At 55.9% G+C, this 25465-nt stretch overlaps 1 protein-coding gene across 7 annotated transcripts; it reads left to right on the top strand.

Moving 5' to 3' along the window:
* Positions 1 to 1743: 1743 nt before the first annotated feature.
* On the top strand, positions 1744 to 25243 carry SORBS3 (sorbin and SH3 domain containing 3). Of its 7 annotated transcripts, none has more exons than XM_064585401.1 (21): positions 1744 to 1874; positions 6517 to 6673; positions 6927 to 7044; positions 8501 to 8694; positions 9523 to 9586; positions 11777 to 11815; positions 12268 to 12361; positions 14314 to 14401; positions 14650 to 14736; positions 14830 to 14883; positions 15671 to 15757; positions 16319 to 16365; positions 16751 to 16890; positions 17114 to 17166; positions 17291 to 17337; positions 17524 to 17638; positions 19045 to 19170; positions 20353 to 20661; positions 21466 to 21560; positions 22111 to 22217; positions 24415 to 25243. In XM_064585401.1, exons 1-21 carry the CDS (start codon positions 1768 to 1770, stop codon positions 24474 to 24476), a joined length of 2190 nt encoding a protein of 729 aa, XP_064441471.1. In that variant the 5' UTR covers positions 1744 to 1767; the 3' UTR covers positions 24477 to 25243. The 7 variants fall into 7 exon arrangements, with proteins under 7 accessions (XP_064441471.1, XP_064441474.1, XP_064441472.1 ...); XM_064585404.1 differs by having other exon boundaries at positions 1745 to 1874; positions 6972 to 7044; XM_064585402.1 differs by having other exon boundaries at positions 1745 to 1874; positions 12295 to 12361.
* The last annotated feature ends 222 nt before the right edge of the window (positions 25244 to 25465 follow it).

The following is a 25465-nucleotide window of genomic DNA, read 5'->3' as shown; positions in this document are numbered from 1 at the left end:
CATATCTCACCTGCGAGGGATATTTTCTCCATTCTGGTCTGCTCGCTCAGTTCCTCTGGCAGAAAGAGAACAGCCTTCCGAGAGCACAAATTAAAAACCTGCTCAAAGCCTAACCAAAAAATATGCCAGAGTTCATCCCTATGGAGGAGAAGAGAAGGAATAGCAGATGCCCTTCCTTTGCCTAATGTGGGAGGACTGAGGCACAGGGCCAGGAAGCCACTTAGCTGCTCAGGGCAGATCTCTGAGTGTGACATTCAAATGCCAGACGCCCAGTACTAGATAAAGATCCTTCTCCAGAAATTGAGAGTTCAGGTGTATGTGTTCTGGGATCCCTGGCTTCCTTTTTCCCACTTGAGAAATAAAACAGTTCTCTGCTCACTTACAATAAAAAGCCACTTAAGGGCTCTTTCCATTCGTCCTTTTTCTTGGTGACAGAGGTCGGTTTTCAGGGTGACCCGTATTTCTGTATGAACAGCCACCTTCTTTCTCCCGCTCCATGTGAAGAGCCACATCTATTGGGAGTCTTCTTGGCTAATCATCCCATAGTATGGTGGGCATGGACGGATCTCTGTTGACATGGGTGCCACCTGGGGAGAATTCACAGAACAAAAGGTGGCAGGCTTGAGCGGGGGTGGGGATGGGGCATACTGCTGACCAGGATCAGATAGCTAGGATAAACAGACCAGTTATATAACTGTGTTTACTATGGCTCAGGTGACTCTGAGAAGGCAGAGGCAGCCCCCTGACAGAAGGCAGTGCCAGCGACGGGGAAAGAGTCACAGGGAGGGAGGTCCCTGTTAGATAAGGGAGTCACCAGAGCAGAGAGAGTACATTGGGATGAAAAGAATCTCTTTGTTGTTGACAACAGCCAGGTCACCTCGGACAGCCTCTCCCTAAACCATGCCAGCTGTCTGCGGGGTTAGGCCAGCAGCAAGTAGAACTGAGGCTAGAGGGAGGGGTTGAGAAATCAGATACCTGGTTCTTGGCTACATCCCTGGACTTTGCTACTTCCCCTCCCCCCTTTTCGGAGGAAGGAGTCTTCTCCCTAAATATGTGCAGAAAGGGAGGAATCGGTCGAGATTCCTTATGCTCTATGCTCCTACAAGTCTCTCATCCTCTTTGCTATGAGGCCTGATGGCCACCAGGGAACATGCAGGGATCCTGTTATAGCTCGTCCTTGGTCCGAGCACATGGCCTAAGACTCAGAAGGAGAGTGATTTCCACTGGTACCAGGGCAGAGCAGGTTCTGACCTGAGAAAGGTGATAAGCCCAGCAGAGCCTGGGCCTAAGTAGGCAGAAGTCAGAGCAGTTCAGGAGAAAGGTTTAGGTCTCCAGTGGGGCCTACCCACCTCCTCCTACAAAGCTGTTTACTGGACTCCCTATTCCCATAGAGATGAAACTGGTAGCCAGTCCCTAGCTCCTCACCCCTGAGTGCTACCTCCCTTTGTGAGAAACAGGAAGTAAGGACCTTTGTCAGCTCAGCTACACCCTCTACATTAAATTTTTTTTTTTAAGATTTTATTTATTTATTTGACAGAGAGATAGCGAGAACAGGAACACAAGCAGGGGGAGTGGGAGAGGGAGAAGCAGGCTTCCCGCCAAGCAGGGAGCCCGATGTGGGACTCGATCCCAGGACCCTGGGATCATGACCTGAGCCGAAGGCAGCCGCTTAACGACTGAGCGGGGCGCCCTACATTAAATATTTATCTTGGAGTCCAGGTCAGAGCCCTAGAGAATAAGAGACGCTCGCTGCTGGTGAGAGAGGGTATGGCCAAGATTCCTGGAATTGGAAGATCTTCAGCTTCACCATCTTTGGAGAGCAAGGATGAACATGAAAGAGATGTGGCCCTTCTTAGTCGCAAGGATTCTGACAGGTGGGAAAAAAAAACTGGTGACAAGGAAATGGGCATATATTTTATCCCTGAGGGAGGGAGGAGGATGGTGCTGAGGGTGGGTAGGTAAGTATCCAAGCTTTAGGGGTAGGACAGTGCACTGCTGCCTGTCCTCAAGAAGTCCCAGAATGCCTACACTCCTTTCTGCAGCTGTCTTCTGTGGGTCGGGGCTACCCATCCTATCCTTCAGCTTTCCTGCAGAATTAGAGATTCTTGGAAGGGGCTTTAAAGGTGACCTCATTCAGCTCCCTTCTCAATGCAGTCTTTACTTTTAGAGAGATGCCCAATGATCAGTAGGCTTGGAACCCCTGTAATCCTCCTTGAAGTTCTTCCTTAGAAACCTTGGATCTGCTTCCAAGTATGCACCCAAGGGTCCCATTTCTGCTAGTGCAGCCATTCTGTTTCCACATGGCAGCCCTGCAGAGAGGGGACGGTAGCCAGCATGCCTGTCTCTCTCAAGCTTCTAAAGATGCCTCCTTCCTCTTCCACATGTGATATTGTTTCAAGCTGGTTCACCACACGGGGAGAGCTCTTTTAACTGAATTGAGAAAAGATAAAGCTAATAGCATCAATAATGGTGGAATTAAAAAAAATTTTTTTCATCTTTTCTCCATTCCCTTCCTTCTCCACTTTTGAGTTGAATGATGTGATTAGAAAACACCCTAAAGTGCATGGTGGTCTCAGGACACCAGTCTTACACCCAACAGGCATGTAATAAATGTTTTCATATTTTTATAATTTATCTTTGATCACTCCCCAAATGGATGTGAAATTGCCGGATAACTACTTGCTATTGGTTGGTTTGGGGCTTGGGTCCCAGAACCAAGCCAAGGGGTAAGAAGTACTCCAGTTTTTCCTTTACCAGTAAACATTCGTTAAGCACCTTCACATTCTATAACCTGCTCTGTGCACACAGAGGCTTGGAGGAGAAGGGAAAGATGGGATGGCCAGAGGGGTTGGGAGCCAATGGGCGCAGCCTCTTGAGACTGGTGTCAGAGCAGCAGGAACAGCGGAAAAGCAGCAAGATCAAAACAAACACGGTGTATGGGAACACCAAGACCTTGGTAACCCCATCCCCGCCAAAGGGACCCCGCCCTCATCCTCTTCAGGGGCGCGGCACGCCCAGGGGGCCGCTCCCTAAGGCCGATTTCCTCCCCGGGCTGCCCTCATCGGTGCTTGCACGTGTGTGAGCATCCGCCCATTTGCCGGTGCACGCGCATCTGTGTGCGTGTGTTTGTTTGCACACGCCCGGACGCGCGCTTACGAAAGCACAAAATCTCCCCAAGTGGGGAAGGAGGCGGCGGGACCTTAACTTGGTCCTCTGAGCCACTCTACTTGTTGGGGCGCCCTTATCTCGGCCCCAGCCTGTCTGCATCTCGGTCCCGTCTGCGAGGCTGCCGGTCCGGTTATCAGTTGCTGGCTTGACCCGGGATCTTTAATCATTCCTGCCCTCTGTCCTGGCTCCGCCATGCAGGGCTCCCTTCCCACACGCTGGAAATGTCGCTGGAAACTCTGAGTGGCGCTCGCCACCCCCCCCCCCAACACACGCACCCCCCGCCCGGACGCCAGCCCTGCGGTGGGGGCCGGGGAAGGCAGCTGGGAAACCAGAGCGAGCTCCCCAGGGACCCTCGGCGGCCCCTCCCGGCGCCGCCCGCGGCCGGCCCGGCCCCCTCGGCAGGGGGCCACTTCGTCCCCGCGGCGCGGCCCGACGGAGGGCACTCGCACGCCCCAGCTGGCCGGCCCGAGCCCCCGCCCCACAGGCTGGAGAGGGAGTCGTCGGCCCCTCCACCCTACCCGCGCGGCCCACAGCGCAGATTGGAAGGAGACAAACTGCGCCGCCCGCCCGCGCGCCTCTCGCGGTCCTCCCTCCCTGCGCGTGCCCTCCGCCCCGTCGATCTCCCTCTTCCTCCTCGGGCGCCCTGCCTCGCGGAGCCCGTCCTGACCCGGTCACGAGGGCGAGCGGCACAGCCCGGACTTCTCCCTGCCCTACCTTCTCGAGGGCCCGCCGCGGCCGCACCAGGCAGGAGCCGGGCAGAGATGCTCCTGCCCTCCCCGGCGTCCTCAGTCGGTGCCACCTGCTCGCTGGGGAAGGTAGGTGCCGGGAAGGGGAGGGGGCGGAGAGGAGGCGGGGGCCCGAGGGTGAGGAGGGACCCGTGCCCAACCCGAAGGGAAGGCAGAGTGCCCCTCCCCTGGGGGTCCTCGTCCCCATCTCCAGGGTAGAAAGAGGTGAAGTCCCCTCTCAATCTGGAAAAGGCGAAATTCGAGAAAACCTGTCTTTGTCCACGTGGGTTTGTAATTGGAAAATACCTGGAAAAGCTCCTAGGGCCAAGCCCCCAAGGTCATGGCCATACTTGGAGGTGGAAAGGAGTCTGCCAGCTACAAACAGTTGAGCGACTTCACATCTTCCAGCCCTTTGGGCAAAGGACTGCCAGAATTCTGGGAGGACCCCAGAGATTTCCTGGCACCTCTCTGTCCTCGGCCAGATGCAGGACCAATGCCTCCATGCCCCCATCTCTCTATGAGAAGTGGCTTTTAGTTTCTCCTGGCACAGCCACTGAGAGAAAAAGTGAGCCCACTCTTCCCCACGCACCCCTGTCTGTCTCTGGAGGTTGCCTGCCACAGGCAGCAGTTGGGGAGGGGCAAGCTAGGCCACCAAGGATCAGTAACCCCTGAAAATTGGATGGTATGGGGGAACATCCTGTCCTCCCCAAACTCCTAGAGGGCAGTTCTCATTGAGCAGCGAAGGGTGTGTCTGGAGGAGAGGGAAGGAGGCCGGGGTCAGCTGATGGTTGGGACTGCTGATGCTGACCTTGCAACTTGGCTTCACGCAGTCAGCTGGGAAGGGAGGGGTTGCTGCTAGGAACCAGCCTGCCTCCGGCCTCTGGATCTCCTGCTCTCCTCTGCCTCAATTTCCCCCTCAAGGGGAGGGAAAACAGCGGGAACTGGGGTGTGTCTGCATGTTTTGCTTTTGGTCGGAGTCCTAATTGGATCCAGCTGGTGAGCAGCCCCTCCTCCAGCCCCAGCCCTCACTCCCCCGCCCCCCCCCCCCCACAGCCAGGGATGAGCATGGAAAAGCTATGTCCCCAGTAGGTCTTTCAAATGTCAGAAGAAATCCCCACTCAGAACAGAGACAGGGACCTGTCACCAGCCTTGTCTGTAGCCTCCAGCCCTTGTGGCCTGAGCAGGAACTGGGTACAGAAGTAATCACAGTCCCCTATTGTAACTTCACCCCCTCTAGTCTCTACAGTTCTTGTGCTGCTCATATGAACCCCCATTGCATACCCCCCACTACCATTCAGTTGACATCCCTCTGTACCCACAACTCCCAAGCTGCTCACATACCTCCCAGCCCTGTGGTACCTCCCACAAGTCACATTCACAGCACTGTACTCCCATTCCACCACACACAAACACAGCACTTCACCAGGCCCTTTGGGCCTTCTCGTGAGCCCCCAAACCCCACAGGCACACGCAAGCCTAACTCTAAACACAAACGCCAGAATGGGTCCGGCCCCAGCAGTGGAGGTTGGCTCAGCTCTGGTCCAGTCCAGCTGCACAGGTGGGGAGGCTGAGTTCTGCACCACAGCCTGCAGGGTTGAAAAGCCCTGTTGGACAGCCTGACCACCTCCATCTCCTGGGTGCCTGGAGTAACCTTTGCATGGGAGAGAAGAACCAGGCCAGCCAGTCAGGCATGGTGCTGCCAGGAAGACCCACTGTTCAAAAACGCCCTCTGGAGGATAGGAGCACCTGGCTGGCTCAGCCAGTAGAGTGTGCGACTCTTAATCTTGGGGTTGTGAGTTTAAGCCCCATGTTGGGTGTAGAGATTACTTTAAAAAAAATCTTAAAAAACAAAACCAGCCTGGAGGTATAAAAGAAAGTGGTGTGTGGGGGTGGGGGACACTCAGCACCACGTCTCCATGAGCAAGTCCCACTTGGCTCCTATCCACTGTTTTGCTTTCCATCCCACCCCTCACTGGCCCCCTGAGTCCTCTGAGGCTTCAGTCCCAGGGAAGAAGGCCAAAGAAGGGAGCTGATACTCCTTTGAGCTCAGAAGGAGTGGTTCCTCCTGCCTGGAAATGCCCCCACACTCTCCCCCTCCCATAACCTTGGCCTTGCTGGGCAGTAGGCGGGGGGCCTTGCTGTTGTTCTGGGCCTCTCCCTCAGCCCAAGTAAGGCCTTGTGCCTGCTGGCAAGCAGATGCTCACGGAGGGACTGGAGGAGGCAGAGGCGCCTGGAACAAAGTCCTGAATGCCCAGGCCCTCCTGAGCCAGCTGCCCCAGTCCCCTCTGCCTTCCCTCTGGGGGAGCAGGCCACACTGTGCAGTGAGTAGGCCTGTGTGCCCAAGGCTTTGTCCAGCAGGCCCACTCCCCGCCAGCCGCCCTCCTCCTCCTCACTAGCCTCCCCTCCCCCACGCCCACCCCGAGCTCCTGCCCAGGCCTAATAAGCAGCCCTTTGTGCCTCTGGGGGCCGCCTGGGCAGCCCTCAGGCCAGGGCCCACAGAGGCCTGTTTCCTGGGTCCTTGAGCTCCCACACCGCTGCCCCCTCCCCGCCCCCAAGGTTGAGCCCAGAGGGCACAGGCGGCCGAGCCCAGCAGGGCTTCCCCTTCCTCCTTCCTTCCGCACAGAGGACACACAGACGAGCAGCTGGCACAGCCGGAGCCCCCCAACCTTGACCCAAGCATGCAGGCCCCACCCTGCAACCTCGCGGCTGGGCTCAGCCTGGACCACCTCCTCCCCGGCAATCTCCGGGCCCACGGAGGGTCGTCCTCCCGGGGGGCACGGGTGAGTGAGACAGTGAGGAGAGGGTTCCTGTGGGCCCGGGGTGGACGGGGACCTCCAAGGACAGGTGAGGGAGCAGGAGGATTAAAGGAATGGAGGGAAGGGGCAGAAGACAGCTCCAGAGAGCCTCACTGGCTAGCAGCAAAAGGGTCGGGAGGGCCCTCCAGCCCTCACCGTGGGGGAAACTGAGTCTGCGCTTGCCACCCTTCTGCGGAACCTTCGGGCCTGAGCTGCAGCTCCTGGCCCCTCCCGACAGGTGCCTGTGATCCGGAATGGTGGCTCCAATACCCTTAATTTCCAGTTTCATGACCCTGCGCCCAGGACCGTGTGCAATGGGTACATCCCCCAGAGGAGAGATGCTTCCCGGCACCCAGGTAGGTCTGCTCAGGAAAACCTGCTCCAGGAGCCCCATGTCGGGGGTGGGGGGATTAGAGCCTCCTGAGCCCTGCCATCTGGCACCACCCTGTGATGGGCAGGAGGGGCATGGAGGGCTCTCAAGGTCCCGGGCCTCTGAGCTCATCTAGCTGCCCTTCTCTGTGTGAACACTGATGGCCTGTGAGTGTGAAATCTGCTGAGGGAGAGAGCAGGCTGACACATCCCTTCCCTGCCAGGGGAAGGAAATGTGCAGGGGACACAGCCTTGGGAGGCACGGGGACCTCTAGCAGGTTGGGGAATAGCTTGGACTGGGGATGGAAGGGTGGAGGAATGTGAGCATATGTTGGCTGCAGAAAGAGCAGGGGCCAAACCCCACAAGTCTGTACTCACCAGCCAAGCAGAAGTTTGGAGAGGCAGCTCTGAGAGCCCGTCAGCCCCTGGGCTCCCACAAGTCATCCCAGCTTGGGCCATGGAGTCCAGAAGATCCCAGGACCTCCTGGGTGCAGGTCAACCCCTGGGACCCCTTTCCTGAGGAGGCAGACATCCTTTATTGAGCATCTCACTGAGGCAGGCCCTGTGTCAAGTAGTTTATTCATTTAACAAATAATTGTTGAGCCCTTAGAACATGTGGGACACTGAAAAGACACACTATAAGCCTTCTCTCATTTAATCCCTTGATGTCCTAGAAAGATAAGGTACAATTATCAAACTCTTCCCAGCGAGGAACCGGAGTCTCAGAGATGTTCAGTCATAGAGTCCGAGCTGAGATTCAACCCTGGTCCTTCCAGCCCCAACGCTCTTATGCTGCAACTCTGGTGACTTGGGGGCTGAAGGTTCTGGGGAAGTTGAGGACACAGTCACCATGTCTGGTGAATGAGTTTCTATCCCTCTTCAAGAGCCTTGTGACTGTGTGTCAGACACTGTGCTAGGCATGGTCATACACACCAGATCTCTCTGGATGTTTGCCATGATTACCCTCGTTTTACAGAAGTGGAAACAGAGGCACCAAGAGGTTGCTTGCTGTGCCCCAGGTCACATGGCCAGTAGGTGGTAGAGCTGGTGTCTGAATTCTTTGTCCCCCCTTCAAGCCCAGTGTCTTTTCTGCCACACCCTGCTGCCTTCCCAGCTAGGATTGTCCCCAGCATTCTCTGCAAGTAATGATTCCCAGCCCTCATTCTGAAGGCTTTTAGGACAGCCCTCAGAAAGGATAGGGCAGACACGGGCACAGATTTCTCAAAACAAAATCCATTTTCATTTACTTTAACTAAAAAATAAACAAAGGCCTCTGGTCCTGCAGGGAATGGGGAAGGCTGTAGAGTCTGTCTCATCAAGTCAAACAAACAAGATGTTGAAACTTTTGAACCCACGGGATCAATGTTCTGAAGAGCTAAGAGACAAACAAGTCCAGGTGGGGCCCCTGCCCATTGCTAATGCTCTGCTGCTCATTCCCTACAGACCCTGCTTGGTATCAGACCTGGCCCAGTCCTGGCAGCCAGCCCTCGGGGAGCCAGAAGACCCCTGCCTCCCAGCATCCCCAGAACTGGTCAGCCACATGGACCAAAGACAGCAAGCGTCGGGACAAGCGCTGGGTCAAATATGAGGGAATCGGGCCTGTGGATGAGAGCGGCATGCCTATTGCCCCCCGATCTGTGAGTCCAGGGCTGGGGGCCACTGATGATGGGGCCCAGGGACCTCATGCTGAGCTCCACTTCTGTGAATTAAAGTGGGAGCAACGAAGAATGCACCCAAACCATTTCAGACTAAAGCAGCGGTTCCACCATGATGGGTGGAACCACATAAATTACAGGCGCTCTTGTGGTCTGAGTTGCACAAGTGGTCTGTTGGGGGAAAGGGAGATCTAGAATGCTCCCCCAGGTTCTCAGAGGTGCAGAGCCCCTGCTGTAAGGGCTGCCCCGGGGAAGGGACCCCCTCTGTTCATAGCCCCAGGGCCTGGCACAGCCACTAAGTGAATGACTGGGCTGAATGAGCCGGCAGAGTCCTGAGTGAGATGCCCTCACACTGTGGCAGGCTTGGAAGGATCCAGAGCCCAGGCTCTGAGGGCCCTGCCCTTCTTCCAGCCGCCTGCCTTCAGTTCTGCATCTGAAAGTGAAGTAGGTAACCTACCTCCCAGGGCTGTTTTCAGTCTCAGCTGTGAAATGCCATTCTACCCCTATATTATTGCATTTATTTGTCATTACATAGAAATACATGTTTGTTGTAGAAACATCAGAGATATAGGAAAGCAAAGAGAAAAAACAGAAATCACCTCAAATCTTACAGCCTCGGGATAGATCATCACTGAGGGAGATCCTTCTCTACACCTTATTCATATGTAATGTGCCATATGAAGTTACTTTATTAGACCTATCACAACAGCCCGCCCACTTCAAGGGTGGTCAGAGAAAGGACTCAGCAAGGAAAAACTTCTGTGGCTTCCTATTAAGAAGGTGGCCTGACTTTGTCTTTTCTGATCCCAGAGTGTTGATAGCCCCAGGGACTGGTACCGGAGAATGTTCCAGCAAATTCACCGGAAAATGCCAGGTGAGACACCCTTCTAGGGCCCTCTATCTGCTGAGTGGGCTCCAGCCCCTGGGGCTGGGGTACGGAGGGGCAGAAAAGGGAACTTAGCCACTCTGGGAGGTCTTCTCCACCCACCCCAGGCTCTGTGGTGGGTCCTCCCTAAAACAGGCCAAAGGGGAGGAGTCTCCAAACTCTTTTCTGTCCTTGGGAGGACAATGACGAGACACTGTCCCTCGTCTCCTCTGACAGTACTGGGAAGCCATGCAGTCACTCATTTGTTCAATCAGTCCCCTGACCATCTATTGAGCACTTACTGTGTGCTGAGCACTATTCTAGGTGCTGAAGATGAAACGGAATAAAAAAGAATGTCACTTCCCCAGTGAAGCTTAAGACAGAAGGAGAATAAACAGATACATATTTAATATGGCAGATGGTCGTAAGGGCAAGGGAGAAAAAGGAAAGGTCAGTGCCCAGTGCAGACTGGTGAGGGAAGGCCCTGATAGGTGGCATTTGAGCGGAGAGCTGAGGGAGGGAAGGAGCCAGCCCTACAGAGCCAGGGGAGGAGCCTGGCAGCAGGGGGAGCAGCAGAGACCCAGGGGCAGAAGCAGACCTGGCCGGTTCTGGAGCAGCAAGGAGAGGCTGGACTGGAGTGATAGGGGCATTGGTGGGAGACGGAGTCAGAGTGACAGGATCTGGTCACGGAGGGCCTTTGGGGCCCTGATCAGGGCTTTGGCTTTTACTGTGCAAGAGCTGAGGAGCCAAGGGGAGGTTCTGAGCACGGAAGAGTGACATGCTCTGAAGGCTCACTCTGGCTGCCAGCTTGGGTGGGAGATGAGGCAGTGAAGGACACAGCAGACCACTTAGAGGGCCTGGCTTTCATCCAGGCTAGAGGCCGACAGTGTCTCAGACCAGAGCAGTAGTAGTGGGCCTGGTGGGATTCTGGAGACAGTCATGAGAATTGGCTGATAGAGTGGATGTGGCATGAATAAAAGAAGTCAAGGATGACTTGAAACCTGAGCAAGTCAAAGGATGTTGCTTCCAAAATCAGGGAGGACTGAGGGAGTTACGGTCTAAGAGGCATTCAGTTTTCGATGAGGTCCATCTGGTTGGAGATGTCAAGTAGGCAGTTAATATGCAAGTCTGTAGTTCAGGGGTGAGGCTTAAGCTGCAGATGGAAATACCTGGGATTCACTCAAAAAGATTTTGATTGAAAGCTCCCCAACTAATTCTAATGTGAATCCCTGCAATAGATGGGTTTTTTTAAGCCAGAAGACTAGACAGGATCACCTGGGTAGATAGACAGAGGCCCAAGCACTAAGCCCTGAGGCACTTGGATGTGTAGAGGTTTGAGAGATGAGCAGAAGTCAGCCAAACAGACTAAGAAGGTACAGCAGAGAGGAGAACCAGAGTTGTCTTCCTGAAGCGACATGAAAAAGGAATTTCAAGGAGGAATGAGCCACTGTGACAGATGTTGCTGATGGGTCAAGTATTTTGATTTGGTAACATGGAGGTCACTGGCGTCTTTCTTAAGCGTGATTGGGGCAGTCGTGGTGAGGCTGAAAATTTACTTACGGGAAAGGGGAATTGGAGACAGTGAATCTGTTATGGCCAACTCTTTGCCGCAAAGGAAAACAAAACAATGCCGGAGCTGGAGGACGGTATGGGATCTGGAGAGAGGCATTTTGGTCTGGATTTAAGACAGGTGCTGTTGTGGCACGTGTGCATGCCAAGGGGATCAAGTGGGTTGGCGGGTCAGTAGCTTTTCCTAGGAGGCCCCGGAAAGTCATGAGCGCCATGAGGAGTGGATCTGGGCAGAGGGGGAAGGACCAGCATTGAGAAGAGGGTGCAGAAAGGGAAAGAGGGAGAAGGAGAAGTGGAATTTCCCTAACCTGACTTGGTGAGGGCCGGTTTACAAAGGTCAGGGGAAGGGTGTGTGTGGGAACGCAGGGAGGGAGGAGCAGGAGGGTTTGGGCAAGTCCACTGCCTGGGTTGGCTCACTCAGACCCTAAGTCTGCCAGAGGCATTTCAAACCCTCCAGAGAACTGCCCTCCTAATTCCTTCCCTCCCTCGGGACATTCTTCAGGCCCTGACTCAGCCCCTTGTCCCCTGCCCTAGGCAGGAGGACGGCTGGGAGCCGCTGAGGCAGCCTCCCGGGGCTCGCCATCCTCGCTTGCTGCCCCACCCCTGATCTGGTCCTTTCTGCTCCCGCAGACCTGCAGCTGGACTGGACCTTTGAGGAATCACCCAAAGGTGAGGGGGGCGGGTGGCCCGCCCCAGCTCAGTGCCTGCATTTGCCCATCTTGTAAGCCAGGCCTGGCTTTGAGGCTCCCCAGTTGGCTTAGTTCAACCTGAGAAGTTTGTGTAGCCCATTTCCGGTGAGCTCCAAATTCCCTGGGAGGTGGCAGTGAAGAGCCTCGGCTTCACTGTCCAGCGGGTGTCCTTGCCCTGGCTGTGATTTCTCTGGGCTTCTCTATCCTCGTCTGTAAAATGGGGACACTACCTACCCCAGAGTTGTGAAGGTTTAGTGAGGAGTGTAAAGCTTTTGGTGCAAAGCCCCCATAGCGTGGTCCAGGGCACCCCCAACCCTGTTCCCACAGCCACGCAAGAGCATGTGTGGGAGTGGGTGCCAGAATCTTCAGTGCTCACCCAGTACCCTCAAGCTGGGCTCTCACCTCCCCTGGCCTGTCTTCTCCCACCTTCAGTGTCTTCCTCCTGTGCCGCCTCTACAGACTCCAGGCATCCAGGGCCCCAGCAAAGACCGGTTGCCAGGCCAGGCCAGGCCTCTTCTCTGAGTGGGTGAGTCCTCCTGAGAAAGGGGCCCAAGGGCTGCAGAGGGAAACTGGCTTCGTGGCGGGGACTGGCGCCCCCTGGTGGCCACAGCCAGTACAGCCTCTCCCCCCACCCCATCTCGCAGCTCTGCTCCTTCTTAGGGTCCCCACCATTCCAGATACTCTCTCTCTCCCTGCCAGGGCCAAAGGGGAGTGGTGGGCAGGGGTGGACTTTGCACCCATTCCTGGTCAGGAATGCTTGCGTTGCTTTTGTGGTTGGCGCAGGAACTCATCACGCCAAAGATCCACAGGTCATAATGGGGTGAAGAGTGGGGTGGCCCGTGGCTAGGTGTGGACCTGTGGCCATTCACTCCAAAGCCTGAGAGAAAACAAGGGGTGCAGAGGATCCTAACTTTCCTCCCAAGAGGATCCGACTTTCCTCACACTTCCACCTAAGTGAAGGATGGATCCCTTTGCTCTGCACAAACCACACAAGCCCAGCCCAGGCTGCCGGGGCCCTGAGGGGGCTCAACCAGAACTTGAGAATCAGCAGCTTTGCCTCAAAGTGAAATCAATGAGTTTCTTATTCCTTTACAGGAAGGTATTAACCTCAAGAACGTGGCCATACCTGGCCTGTGGCTCTTGGCATCATTAATAAGATAGAGGCTAAGAGCTCAAGAGTTGAACGCAGAGTTCGGATTTAAGCTGGTGCACTTCCATGCGACCTTGGGCAACTTAACCAGTCTCAGCTCTCTGCTGAGCGGGGACCACACCGTGGTTGTGAGGGTTTGGGCACATAGCAAGTCTCTACGTGTTATTATTTTTTAAAGATTTTATTTATTTTTTTGAGAGAGAGACACAGAGAGGGAGTACGAGCATGAGTGGGGAGAGGAGCAGTGGGAGAGGAGCAGAGGCAGAAGGAGAAGCAGACTCTCCGCTGGGCAGGGAGCCTGACATGGGGCTCCATCCTGGGACTCCAGGATCATGACCTGAGCCGAAGGCAGACATTTAACCAACTGAGCCACCCAGGTGCCCCTCCACGAACATTATTAATATACGGGCTCAACTATGACCAGAGCTTCCCTAAATTAGGAATGATGTATTCTATTCTCATTGTCAGTGGTATTGCTAATATTTTTATTTCTAAAATAGAGAATAGAGTCATAGTTACAGCCAATAAATCCTGACCCTCCGGTCAGACATTCCATCATTTGATAATCTTGGTACAGTGGTGGAAACATTCAGACTCAACAGTCTGGAACACTTAAGCCAGCCAAGAAAGGAGCCTTGGAGGGGAACGAAGGCAAACGTGAGAGTGTGGAGCCTTGGTAGCTGGAGTGGTTTCACAGATGACATCACTGAATGCAGCACCCCCAGGGAACTGGGGCGCAGGGAGCAAAAATAGCTTGCCCAGGGCTCCCGAGTCAGGGCTGCAGGCCCTTTGCCCTACCCGGGATTCTCCTCGGACTAGGATGTAGACCCACCCACACCCTTGGGCATGTGTGCAAGACCACTCCACTGAGACAACCTGGAAGACCAGCTTCCTCAAAGCTGCACAAACATACATAGCCACAGCCGTGGGGCCAGACTGAACACGCACGTAGGGTATTTCACTAAGGCCAGTAGGAAGGGACTGGCCACTCATGGAGCAGATGCACGTGTTAGGCCTTCTCCTGGGCATCTCACATATGTTCCCTCACCGGAGCTTCACCGCACCCTCACGAAGGTGGGACTCCTCATATTATAGGTATTGAATCTGAGGCTCTGAGAACTCAGTAACTTGCCAAAAGACCCCAGCTAAGTGATGAAGCTGGCACTTGAACTCCGAGCACATAACTCTCCACTGTGCAACACTGTTTTCACAGGCTGGAGCCAGTAGCAGGGGGCAGGGGGTCGTGGTAGCATGTGCAGGGCTGTGTTCTCACTTATGCCTTAGTCTCCCTAAAAGGAAACTGAAGAGATGTCCTCCCCTTTCTTTAGAAGACGCTGGGACCCCTCTGAAGAGTTTCCTAGAAGCACCTTCAACTGTAATCCTGGAGCATCCTCCCTACACCAGACCCCAAATCAGGTACCCTTCCCAGCATCCTCCCCTCACTGCCCCTGGCACTGTGCTCTTTGGCCAGGCCCCTCTGCTGAAGAGTAGGATAATGCCCTTTCGGTTTGGAGCCTGTCCTGTGCAGCCAGGAGAGCCCAGAATCCTTAGGAAGGCACTGGCAGGCAGAGGGGTGAGGCAGTGGCCTACAAGCCTGCTTTTGGAGCCTGAAGAGTGTCCTGGTACCCCTCTGCTCAAGCTGATGCCCACCTACTTCCATGCAGGTGCCCAGACGCCAAGAGAAAGCAGACAATGTCTGGACGGAAGATTCTTGGAACCAGTTCCTGCAAGAACTAGAGACTGGACAGAAGGTGAGTGTCCTGCTAGCCCTCTGAGAGTGCACATACTCCTTGGTTAGTGCATTTTGGAATCCTCCCCCTCTGACTCACCCTTCCCACCCTTAGCCCAAGAAACTGCTAGTGGATGACCCTGTTGAGAAGCCCTCCCAGCCCATTGAGGTGAGTGCTGCAGGATATGTTGGAGGGGGAGGGAGATAGCTATGCTCGGGGACAAATGAGGGAGACTTCTGGGTGGTTGTTGGCCCCAGTGACCATGGGCGGAGGCCAGAGACCCAAAGCTCTGACTCTCTCCAGTCCCATACAGTTTACCTCTGTATCCCCAGCACCTGGGACAGTGCCTGGCATACAATACGCACTCAAATATGTGTTGAATACATGTCTATTGACCAAAGTGGGAGCAGAGAAGGGAGTGGTCAGTGTGGACTTGTATTCTTGGAGGTGGAGCTGGGAGGGCTTGGCCAGGCAGAGAGAGAGAGAGCACGTGCTCAGTGTGGAGGAGTGCAGAGACAAAGGCTGGAGGGACAGTGGAAGGGAAAGCAGGTGGGGTACAGGCTGTGGAAAGCCATAGAAGACTTGATGAGAGAGGAAGTGGGGAGCTTTATGGGCTCTCCAACAGCAAAGTAACAGGACAAAAGGCACTATCAGGAAGTACTAAGGTACTATCATGGGAATAGGGATGGGTGAGCTGGACCGATGAGAGGGCCAGTGAGAAGCTGTGGAAGGGCGGTCCTGACACCCTGAGACACAGCTCTGGGCAGGCCCACAGGCAGGGAGCCTGTCCTGGCCCTGTGCCCTGAGCCTGCCCTTTACCCAAGCACAGTGTGCTTTGCTTTGTCCTGATGCCCACTAAGTTTCTCACATCTGACCTTCGATCAGTGCTCCCCCACTGTGCCCTCCACCGCCCCCCCCCCCACTGCCCAAGTCTCTCCCCATAATCCTCCCCCAGGTCTTGCTGGAGAGAGAGCTGGCCAAGCTGAGTGCAGAGCTGGACAAGGACCTTCGGGCAATTGAGACCCGGCAGCCGTCCCACAAGGTACCGGCCTCCCAGTCCCCTCCTGGGTGACTCTGGGACCCGGAGTCCCCCCGCACAGCAGCGGAGCGTGGGTGGGAGGGGCAGGCAGAGCAGAGGTGTCGCCTCCAGCCGCACTCGGCACGACCTTGGACGGACTTCATCCCTGACTGCTGTCTTCCTTTACAAAATGCAGGGCGTTGACTTTTCCAAATGACCCCTAAGAACCCTTCCAGGCCGATTCCACGTCAGCCTGACGTCCGGGTGCCAAGGGCTCCCCGCCCCCACCTCGCCCCGCCCCCCCCACCCCCGACCTCAGTCCGCAGGGACCCCAACCCTTACCCGGCCCCGGTTTCCTGGGCCGGCCTCCCCTCTTCCGCCACCCCACAGTCCCCCCCCCCCCCGCTCCTCGGCTCCTCCTGGGCTCCCGGCCCGCCCGCCTGTGCGGGCGACTCTAGGACCCCGCGTCCCTCCTACCCCTCCCCACCCCGCCTGCCCTTCCAAGCCGCAAACTTTTCCGGAGGCGGCGGCGCCGGCTGCCACGGGGACCCCGCGTCCCTGACCGCGCCCCGTCTCCCCTCACAGAGCTCCCAAGTGCCCCGACGGTCCCGGGAGCCGCGGCCCCCCGCGCGGTGAGTGGCCGGGCCGGGCGCGGGGGACGTGGCGCGGGGCGGCGGCGGCCTCGCAGGGAGGGGGCGAGCCCCGCGGAGGGCGCGGGAGGAGGGGCCTGGAGGCCGGCGAGTGGCCGCGGAGGGCAACTGTCCCCGCCCGAGGATTGGGTGGCCCCGGCCGGCGGCCTCGCGCTTCCCACGCGCCCTCCTGCCTCCCGCGGCCCCAGGCCGCACCCTTTCCCGGCGGCGACTGCTGGGGAAGTAGGACATCCTGTTGAGAGCCCGGGACGTGGGAGACGCCTTGGGAGGAGGCGGCGGGAGACGGGGAGACTTTCGGGCGGCAGGGGTGAGTGGCGTAGGGTGTGAGGCCTCAGACAGGTGGCTCACACACTGTGTCCCCGCGCAGTCCGGCCCCCGCCTGGAGCTCCAGTTCCCCGAATGCACTTTACCGGGGTTCCTCCCGGCCCCTGAGCCCCCACAGAATGGCGGATGGAGCAAGCCCCTTCCTAGGTCGTAGGGACTTTGTCTACCCTTCCTCGGCTCCAGGTAAGGACCAGATCCTGCTCTTTTTCTTATCCAGAGGCCCGCCACCGTGCAACCGAATATGCTGGTGCCCCGTGCGGCTGGGGTGGGGCTGGGGTGGGAGGAGGACGGTCACAGAGCCCCCTCTTAACACTGGCCCTGTGCTGGGGTGGGGGGGAGCAGAACCCCATCCGAACACCCCGCCCCAGACATGGCCTTCCCAAGCTGAGGTAGCGCTTTTTCACAGACCCTAATGCCTCTGAACGAGGGGGCAGCCCAGCCAGGAAGGAAGAGAAGAAGGTAAGGAGGGGTGGGAGCACTAGGGTAGGGTGCATGGGGATCTGGGGTGGTTCTCGTGATGGCTGTTCTAGACCTGCCACCTGTTTGACTAAGGTGACTCCCTCTGTCCTCTCCCCCTGCCCAGAGGAAGGCTGCCAGACTCAAGTTTGACTTCCAGGCGCAGTCCCCCAAGTAAGTGCCCTTCTCTCCAACCCCCACCCCCAAATGTCTGTGCACCCTATGGGAGGAGAGGGAGGACAGGGCTGCTACAGCCTCCCGCAGAGGGTGGAGGAGACTCTGGGTGCACTAGACAGGGTCTGAAGGGAAGGAGGATTGGGAGGACCTCACCTTGCTGGATATCCTTGCTCTGGCCTGCAGGGAGCTGACTCTGAAGAAGGGTGATATTGTCTACATCCACAAGGAGGTGGACAAGAACTGGCTGGAGGGGGAGCACCATGGCCGGCTAGGCATCTTCCCTGCTAATTATGTGGAGGTAAGCAGAGGAGCAAGCAGGAGCCCAGCTGGGAGGGTGCATGGGTTTGCAGAGACTTAGAGTGCATACCCCTTTATCCCTGCACGGCCCCTCTGTGGAGCTGATTGCTCCTCCACATCTTACAGGCTTCCTGGTAGGTAAAACTGTGAACTCCAGGGGGCAGGGGCCAAGTCAGCCTCATTCATGCCCTCGGCCCCCCGCACGGTTGGGCCCAGTGCTTTGCCTGCACTCAGGACATGTTTCTTAAATGAGCGCCAAAGGTGGAGCCCAGCCCATGGAGAACCACATGACCCCGCTTCTGCACCAGAGGCCACCAGCCCAGACTGTCACCATTCAGCATCCGTCTCTCTCACGCTGTCTTTGGGAAGGATCCTGGGGGCAACTGCCAAGAGCAGGAAGTGTGTGACAGCTTACAAATCACACATACATTCATCACTTCCTTTGTGTGTATTACCTCCCTTGTTCCTCTCATTAACCTGAGAAGGGACCAGTCATCCCCATTTTACAAATGTGTTTGCTAAGGTTTGGAGACAAGTGGTTAAGTACAAGACCCAGAAGTGTCTGGCTGGCTCAGTCGGTAGAGCTTGCTACTCCTGATCTTGGGGTTGTGAGTTCGAGCCTCGCAATGGGGGTAGAGTTAACTTAAAAATATGGTATCAGCATTTAATGATATAAATTTCCCTCTAAGCACTGCTTTACCTACACCCCATAGATTTGGATTTTTTTTTCATTCAACTCTATTTTCTTATTTCCTTTGTGACTTCCTCTTTGACCCATGGATTGGGTTGTTGTTTAATTCGGGCTCTCAATTTGACAAGCATCAGTAGGCCTCCCCTACCTTCAGAACAGTCACTCTGATTCTGAAATTCCACAAAGTATAGCCAGTATTCCATCGTATCAGTAATTTACATCTTAGTATGAACTAGTTTACTAGCTTCTTGATTTTTTTATGAGTAGGATGAAGCAAAGAGAATATGGGGATTCTGGGCACTGGGTGGGGTAGAAGGGAGGGGAAAGAGGGATACTTGGTTCTTAGCAGTGGTAAAATGTTAGATCCCCACTTTCAGATCAGATTACCAGGTGTGTGCTGCTTTTTGGAATTCCTCATTTACTTCTGGGCTCCAATTTAAGCTGTCTCTTAGGACTGGCTTCCATCTTGGCTCTGACATTGCCTACTCCACACGTCTAGGGGAAATTCTTCCTCCGGTAGCCTTCTGCGACTAACCACCCCTTGGCTCTGCTCACCCCAGCCACCCTCCAAGCTTGTGTCTGGTGTCCACATCCTCACTGGCTTTGGGGGCAGATCACGCCCATACCATCGTCTCTTTGTTACCCTCCCAGGAGCCCCAGGTCTGTGCCCGGTTGATGCCTGGGCTGAGTCTTTCTCATGACCTTTCTTCCTATAGGTGCTACCTGCAGATGAGATCCCGAAGCCCATCAAGCCCCCAACCTACCAGGTGCTGGAGTATGGAGAAGCTGTGGCCCAGTACAATTTCAAGGGAGATCTGGAGGTGGAGCTGTCCTTCCGCAAGGTTCGGCCCTGCAGGAAGGGGGGGGGGGGCGCGGGGCGTGTGAAGACATAGGTAAATATGTGTAGCGTCAAGTGTACCCATCTTCACCCAGTATTTGAAATTTTTCCTCATCTCTTTGGATATGTTTCCCTTCATTTAGCCCATTTTTTAAAAAGTTTGAAACTAGAGTAGTTGCATTTGTTTTTTTCAGTTGCAGGTTGGTAGGCTGTGAGGATCACAGTCAGCATTTTTAGAAGAGCAGAATGGAAATGTTAGAATGTCTTGCATATAGAAAGGGTATTTGGTCAAACTTTTAAGCAGTTACATATATACCCATGGACATGTGCGTGTACAGGCTTGTTATTAGGACATATTTTTTGCTATAGACCATGGTCAAGGTAAGTTTGAGAAATGTCCTAGAAAGCAGGGAACTGATCTCCCTTTCGTTGTTTTTTGGGACAGAGGCCATGCATGCCCCTTGTGAATGTCCTCCGGAAGAGCTGGCCCCAAGGAGAGAGAGGGAAAGGCTGGGTGGAAAGAGGTGGGGGGCAGGAGAGGGCTGGAGACCACCCTCCCCAGGGCCGCCTCACCTCATGTCAGCAAGCATGTTGGCTGGAGGACACATTGGCCGCCCTCGGAGAGTTCGTGTTTTGATGCACTGGTGATGGATCACCCAGCGAGGAGGCAGGGACAGGACCGTATCGTGGCAGTGGTGGCTCATGCCTGTCCAGTGCTTCCTACCAGTCTGCCACTGATCTCCTTTGCTCCTCACAGCAACAGGATTGTTATCCCCACTAAACACCTGAAGAAACTAGGCTCAGAGAGGCAAAGTAACTGGTCCAGGGCTGAACAACTTGGAACTGGCAGAGCGCAATTTGTTAATAGCCACCAGAACTCTAGGGACCAGAACTCTGGGGAGAGGATAATGTGAAGTCCAAGGAGTAGGTGTCGGGTAGGCTTCTCAAAGAGGCCGGCCTTGATCCACACCCAGTGAGGCACGTTGTGGGAAGAGCCCCAACTTCTGGGCTCCCTCAGGCAGCCTGGCCTCGGCTCCTGACTCTACCATTGCCTTGTGATGTGACTGTGACTTCCTGCTCACCTGCTCAGAGCTGGCTCGCTTGCGCAAGGCGCCAGGTCTACATGAGACAGCCCCCCGGGCCTCCCGAGGGCCTTGCAGATGCTCATGGCCTTCTGCACCCCCAGGGGGAGCGCATCTGCCTGATCCGCAAGGTGAATGAGAACTGGTACGAGGGGCGCATCTCAGGCACGGGGCGCCAGGGCATCTTCCCCGCCAGCTATGTGCAGGTGTACCGCGAGCCCCGGCTCCGTATCTGTGACGACGGTCCCCAGCTCCCTGCGTCTCCCCGCCTGACCACTGCCCGGCTGGCTCATCACTCCAGCTCCCCGTTAACGCCGCACAGCCCAGTGGATCCCACCGACTGGGGGAACCGGACCTCCCCCCGCCGCACCGGCTTCTCCTTCCCCACCCAGGAGCCCAGAACCCAGACCCAGGTAAGGTGACCTGCCTCAGACTGGAGAGCTGATCCCTGCTCCTCACACTATTTCCTACGTTCCTTTGGTGGATTTGCACTTTGGAATCCTTCCTGGTGTGCCCCAGGACAGAGCAGTGGGAGAGCAGGGCAGAGCCACCCTAGCCTTGTGGCCCTCACACCCATGAAGTTGGTTTTGGCCCTTGAGCTGCAGTTACAGCTGGGAGAGGCATGGGGCAGCCAGCCAGCTCTAGGTGTGACCCCAAAGACAGCGCAGGCCTCCTGACCCTATAGACTCCACTCTCGTGATCTGCCTATATCAATTTCTGGGACACAGTCATGAGGGAGTCAGAAGTCTGCCATTCACCTGCTGTGTGACCTTGGGCAGATGACTTACCCTCTCTGGATTGGGTTTTCTCAGCTGTGGAATGGGGTAGTTTGAACTAAAAGTTTGTAGTAGCTGATGGGTAAAAGACTTCATTGGTCCTCATACTGAGGTAGGCCGTAAACAAGGGCCTTCTCTCTTGTGCTCTTCCATTCTCTCAGCAAACCAATGTGAGCCGGCACAGCTAGTGCACGGACGCCTCCCATCCCCTCCCATGTGCTGGCCGTTAGAATCAGCCTCCTACCCTCCCTGGGCCTCAGCTTCCGAGCACCTGTGAAGTGAAATGATCAAACAGACCTCTTTGTGTCACGGGGTTTGAGAGGATAAGATGGGGACAGGATGAGAAATGCTGCTCCAGGGAAGGTGGGGGGGGGGGGCCGTGGCACTCTCCTCCCTCCCTCATGCTTTTGTGTGCCTGCCTTTCCTCCTGTGGACCCCCAGAGCACCCCTGGGTCAGCTCTGTCCCATCCTGGAGGCTCCAGCCGTCCCCTGGACCTGGGGATGCCCCCCAGCACCACTCAGATACACTGGACTCCGTGAGTACCATCTGGGGATGCTTGGTCAGGGGTGGCATGTTGCTTGGCAGGCAATACTGAGCACACTGACGCCCCCGTAGCCTGCCCCTTCCCCCCTAAGATGGATTTGGAAAACTCCTACCTCTGGCACTTAGGGATGATTTGGTAGGGGGCCACTTGTCTGTGATGGGCCTGACCTGTCCCAGCCAGCCCTATAGCCTTAAAGCAAGCCTCCCACTCTCTGTCCCTTGGCCTCAGCCTCCTCTCTGGGTTTCCAGCCCTGAGGTCAGTGAGTGTATGTGTGAAGTGTGCGAACTGGTAGAACAGACTTGAAGGCAGTGGGAGCTCCGAGGAGGAGGTGTTGGGGTGGGTAGGGCTCGGAGCACAGGGAGCAGGCCGGGGAAAGAATGCATTGAAGCCAGACGGAGTCACCTTTCTTGGAGCTGGGCCAGGGGATAATGGGGTCATCTGGAAAATTGAGGGGATGTAGCAACACTTGGGTTAGACTCTCTGGGCCTGACCGGAGGCAGGGGCCAGGCTCCAGTGGTTGCCATGATGCTGTCTCCCACAGGTATCGGGCCATGTACCAGTACAGGCCCCAAAACGAGGATGAGCTGGAGCTGCGGGAGGGAGACCGGGTGGATGTCATGCAGCAGTGTGATGACGGCTGGTTCGTGGGTATGTGGGCCTGGTGGGTGGGCTGCGGGGTCGGCCAGAGGGGCCTGGTGGGTGGGCTGCGGGGTGGGCTGGAAGGGGCCTGTGGGTGGGCTGCGGGGCAGACCGGAAGGGGGCTGTGGGTGGGCTGCGGGGCAGACCAGAAGGGGGCTATCTGTGAGTACCCCAGCGGGATAGCTGGGGGCAGACCAGAGGGAGTATCTTAGGGTGCTGGGGGCCAAGTCAGAAGGGGACATCTTGGGGGTTGCCGGGGAGGTTTGGGTGGGCTGCCACGGCCTGCCAATGCTGGTTCAGCCAAGATTCATGTCTGATAGACGAGGCCAGGGTCATTGATGAGGTCGGTATAGACTCGGGGCAGCAGGTTTCCTGACCCTCACACCCCTGCTCCTTCCCACCACACACTTGTCTCTGGAGCAGTTTTGGGGGGAGGGGCCTGTCTCCTGAGACACTAAGTTCCTGATGGAAAGGACCAAGTCTCACTCACACCCATGCATCACCCACCCCCACCCCCAGTTAGCCGCTGGCTCCCCAGTCCACAGGGCTGGCCCTAGGGCAGCTCAGGCAAAGGACTAAAGCAGGAAGCCTCAAGTTGGCCTTGGCCTGGTTCAAGGTGACCAACCCAGCAGGCTTCACATGGCCTTTTTCCTCTGAGTGGGCAGGGCCATATAGGCCTCCGCTCCAGGGGAAGGGGCCATCCTCAAAGAGTAATGAGCAGCCAGAAGCCCTTCCCACTGCAGAGCTTAAAGGGTGGCAAGGCTGCTTGGGCAGAGGGGGCCCTAATGGCAGTCTCTTGACCTGGCAACCCATCCTTTCTCATCTGAATCCTAGCACGTCATTGCTGACCAAGTTTTAGACACACCAGTGATTATGGAGTGCTAACTTGTTAACGGTTCTTGCCTTGGAGGGGTGGGCTTGGGGGCACATTCTCATTTTACTCTGTACACCTCTGCATTTGAATTTTTTTTTTTTTACCACTCACAAAGTTTTGCAAATATAGACAAGAAGAAAAAGCACCACTTTTGTGGTATTAAAACCACAAGTGCTTTTAGAGGAAAGGTTTAGAAAGTTCAATGTCTTAGTCACACTAGCACATTTCTTTATTTTTTATTATTTTTTAAAGATTTTATTTACTTATTTGACAGAGAGACAGCACAAGCAGGGGGAGCTGCAGAGGGAGAGGGAGAAGCAGACTCCCTGCTGAGCAGGAAGTCCTATGTGGGGCTTGGTCCTAGGACCCTGGGATCATGACCTGAGCCAAGGCAGACGCTTAACCAACTGAGCCACCCAGGTGCCCCCACATTTCTTTTTTTTAAAGATTTTATTTATTCATTTGACAGAGAGAGTACAAGCAGGGGGAGGGGCAGGCAGAGGGAGAGGGAGAAGCAGACTCCCGACTGAGCAGGGAGCCTGAGGCAGATGCTTAACCAACTGGGCCACCCAGGCGTCACCACACCAGCACATTTCAAGTGCTAAGTAGCTACATGTGGCTAGTGGTTATCACTTCAGATAGTGCAGGCAGGGAAGGCTTCCTGGAGGAAGTGGGGGAGCTAGCCCTTAAGGGGCAGGTGAGGCAACCCAGGCAGTGGGACAGTATCGGCAAGGCCTGGGGGCAGGGTGAGCATGGGCTGCTCATCAGGAAGTCAGGATGCCAGCCTGCCAGGAAGGGAAGGTTCAGGACTTTAATTTCATTTTACATTCCTGTATCTTCTAGCATTCTCTCTTCTCCACTCCAGAGCATGGGTTTCTTTGGGGTTGTAGCAGACCAGAGGACAGGATTTTACTCCCGCCTCTATCCCTAAGCAACAGAGTACTTTTGGGGAATTCACTTGGCCTTCTCTTTAGGCCTTGCCTGCCTGTCCCATGTCTAAATTGAAGGTGAGACCAGTGAGTTTCCTCCACATTTAAGTTCTGGATTCAACCTCCGGCTTCCTTGCTTTCCTGAGGAAGGTGGGGTAATTCAGTGCTGTGTGCCAAGTTATAGGGGACCCAAATTCCCAAGTCCTTGAATTAGGAAGTGTAGCTTTGCCCCTCTTCCCACTAGGGGGCAGAAGTGAGTAAAACAAATCCTCCGTCCCTGGGACAGGGACTCCACCTGCAGTTCTGGGCACTGCCAGTAGGGGGAAGGTCCCTCACCCCCACATTCCTACTCAAGAAGTCTGGGGAATGCCTTTTATATGCCTTTTCTCTTTTTTTCTTTCAGGTGTCTCCCGAAGGACCCAGAAATTTGGGACATTCCCTGGAAATTACGTAGCTCCGGTGTGAGTGGTCTCCGTGGCAACTCAGAGCCCAGCCAGGATGGGGTGGGGAGCAGTAGCACTTATGGGGAGAGGATCCCCCCCATCCTCCTTCCCCAAGACCTGAGCTGCTGGCATCTGCAGACAACCCCAGCAGCCGTTCTTCGGAGCCCCCCTCAAAGCCCCCTGGACTGCTTCCCACCCACAGCTCACAAGCATTCCTCCAGCAGCCTTTTTATTTCCTCCCCTACCCCACTCCCCAAATATAGAGGTCTGCTTTGAAGTGGAGACTGTTTCCAGGCCTTATTGAGACCAGACCCTGGAGCCCCCCCCCACCCCCACCTCGCCTGGCTATGGCGTTTCCTCTAACAGGGACCGGCTCCCTGCTTTACCCCCATGGGGTTCCTCTACCAAGGACCAGCTTCCTAACCTAACAGAGACCAAAGGCCTCCTCTGCCTGGAGCGGATTTGTCCCCTTTCACTCCAGCTTGCCCACTGCCCCCTTTGCCTTCCTGCTTCCAGCTGGGTTTGGGAGTGAGGTGGGAGAGGGACACAGTAACCCCTTAGTGCCCAAGGCCTGGCAAGAGGTCTTGCTCGAAGGCCTCCCCTTCCCCAAGGCTGCCAAGCCCTGGGCTGTGTGTGTGACCGTGCTGCTGTAAGGCCCAGGAAGGGCTGGGCCTCAGAGGACTGGCCTACTCCAGGTGTTCCCCAGGGAGCCTCCCCTCCTGCCTCCCCAGCTCCTCCAACCCCCAAGTCCCCTCTGGAAGAGATTGTAAAATAAACCTGGACACCAGGGACCTTGCCAGTCCTTTTCCTTCCGGGCAGAAGGCTCCTCCTGCTTAGGACTGTGGAATTCTCTCTGCAGTTGGCTGTGCTGGGAACCAGGTGGGCCATGAGGCTGTGTGTGAAAGGGGAGGGTGGAAAAGTACCATCCTTGTCTGCAGATCTCAGCCCTCAGGTTGCAGGCAGAATGGGGCAGCCCCCTGGAGAGGCAGCGCCAAGAGAGACAACGTCACA

This window comes from Mirounga angustirostris, unplaced genomic scaffold (assembly GCF_029215605.1).
Source record: "Mirounga angustirostris isolate CCGP_5_RB_7025 unplaced genomic scaffold, mMirAng1.0.hap1 SCAF_2, whole genome shotgun sequence".
In the NCBI taxonomy this organism is placed as follows: Eukaryota; Metazoa; Chordata; class Mammalia; order Carnivora; family Phocidae; genus Mirounga; species Mirounga angustirostris.
This window is presented reverse-complemented; position numbering and strand designations above follow the sequence as displayed.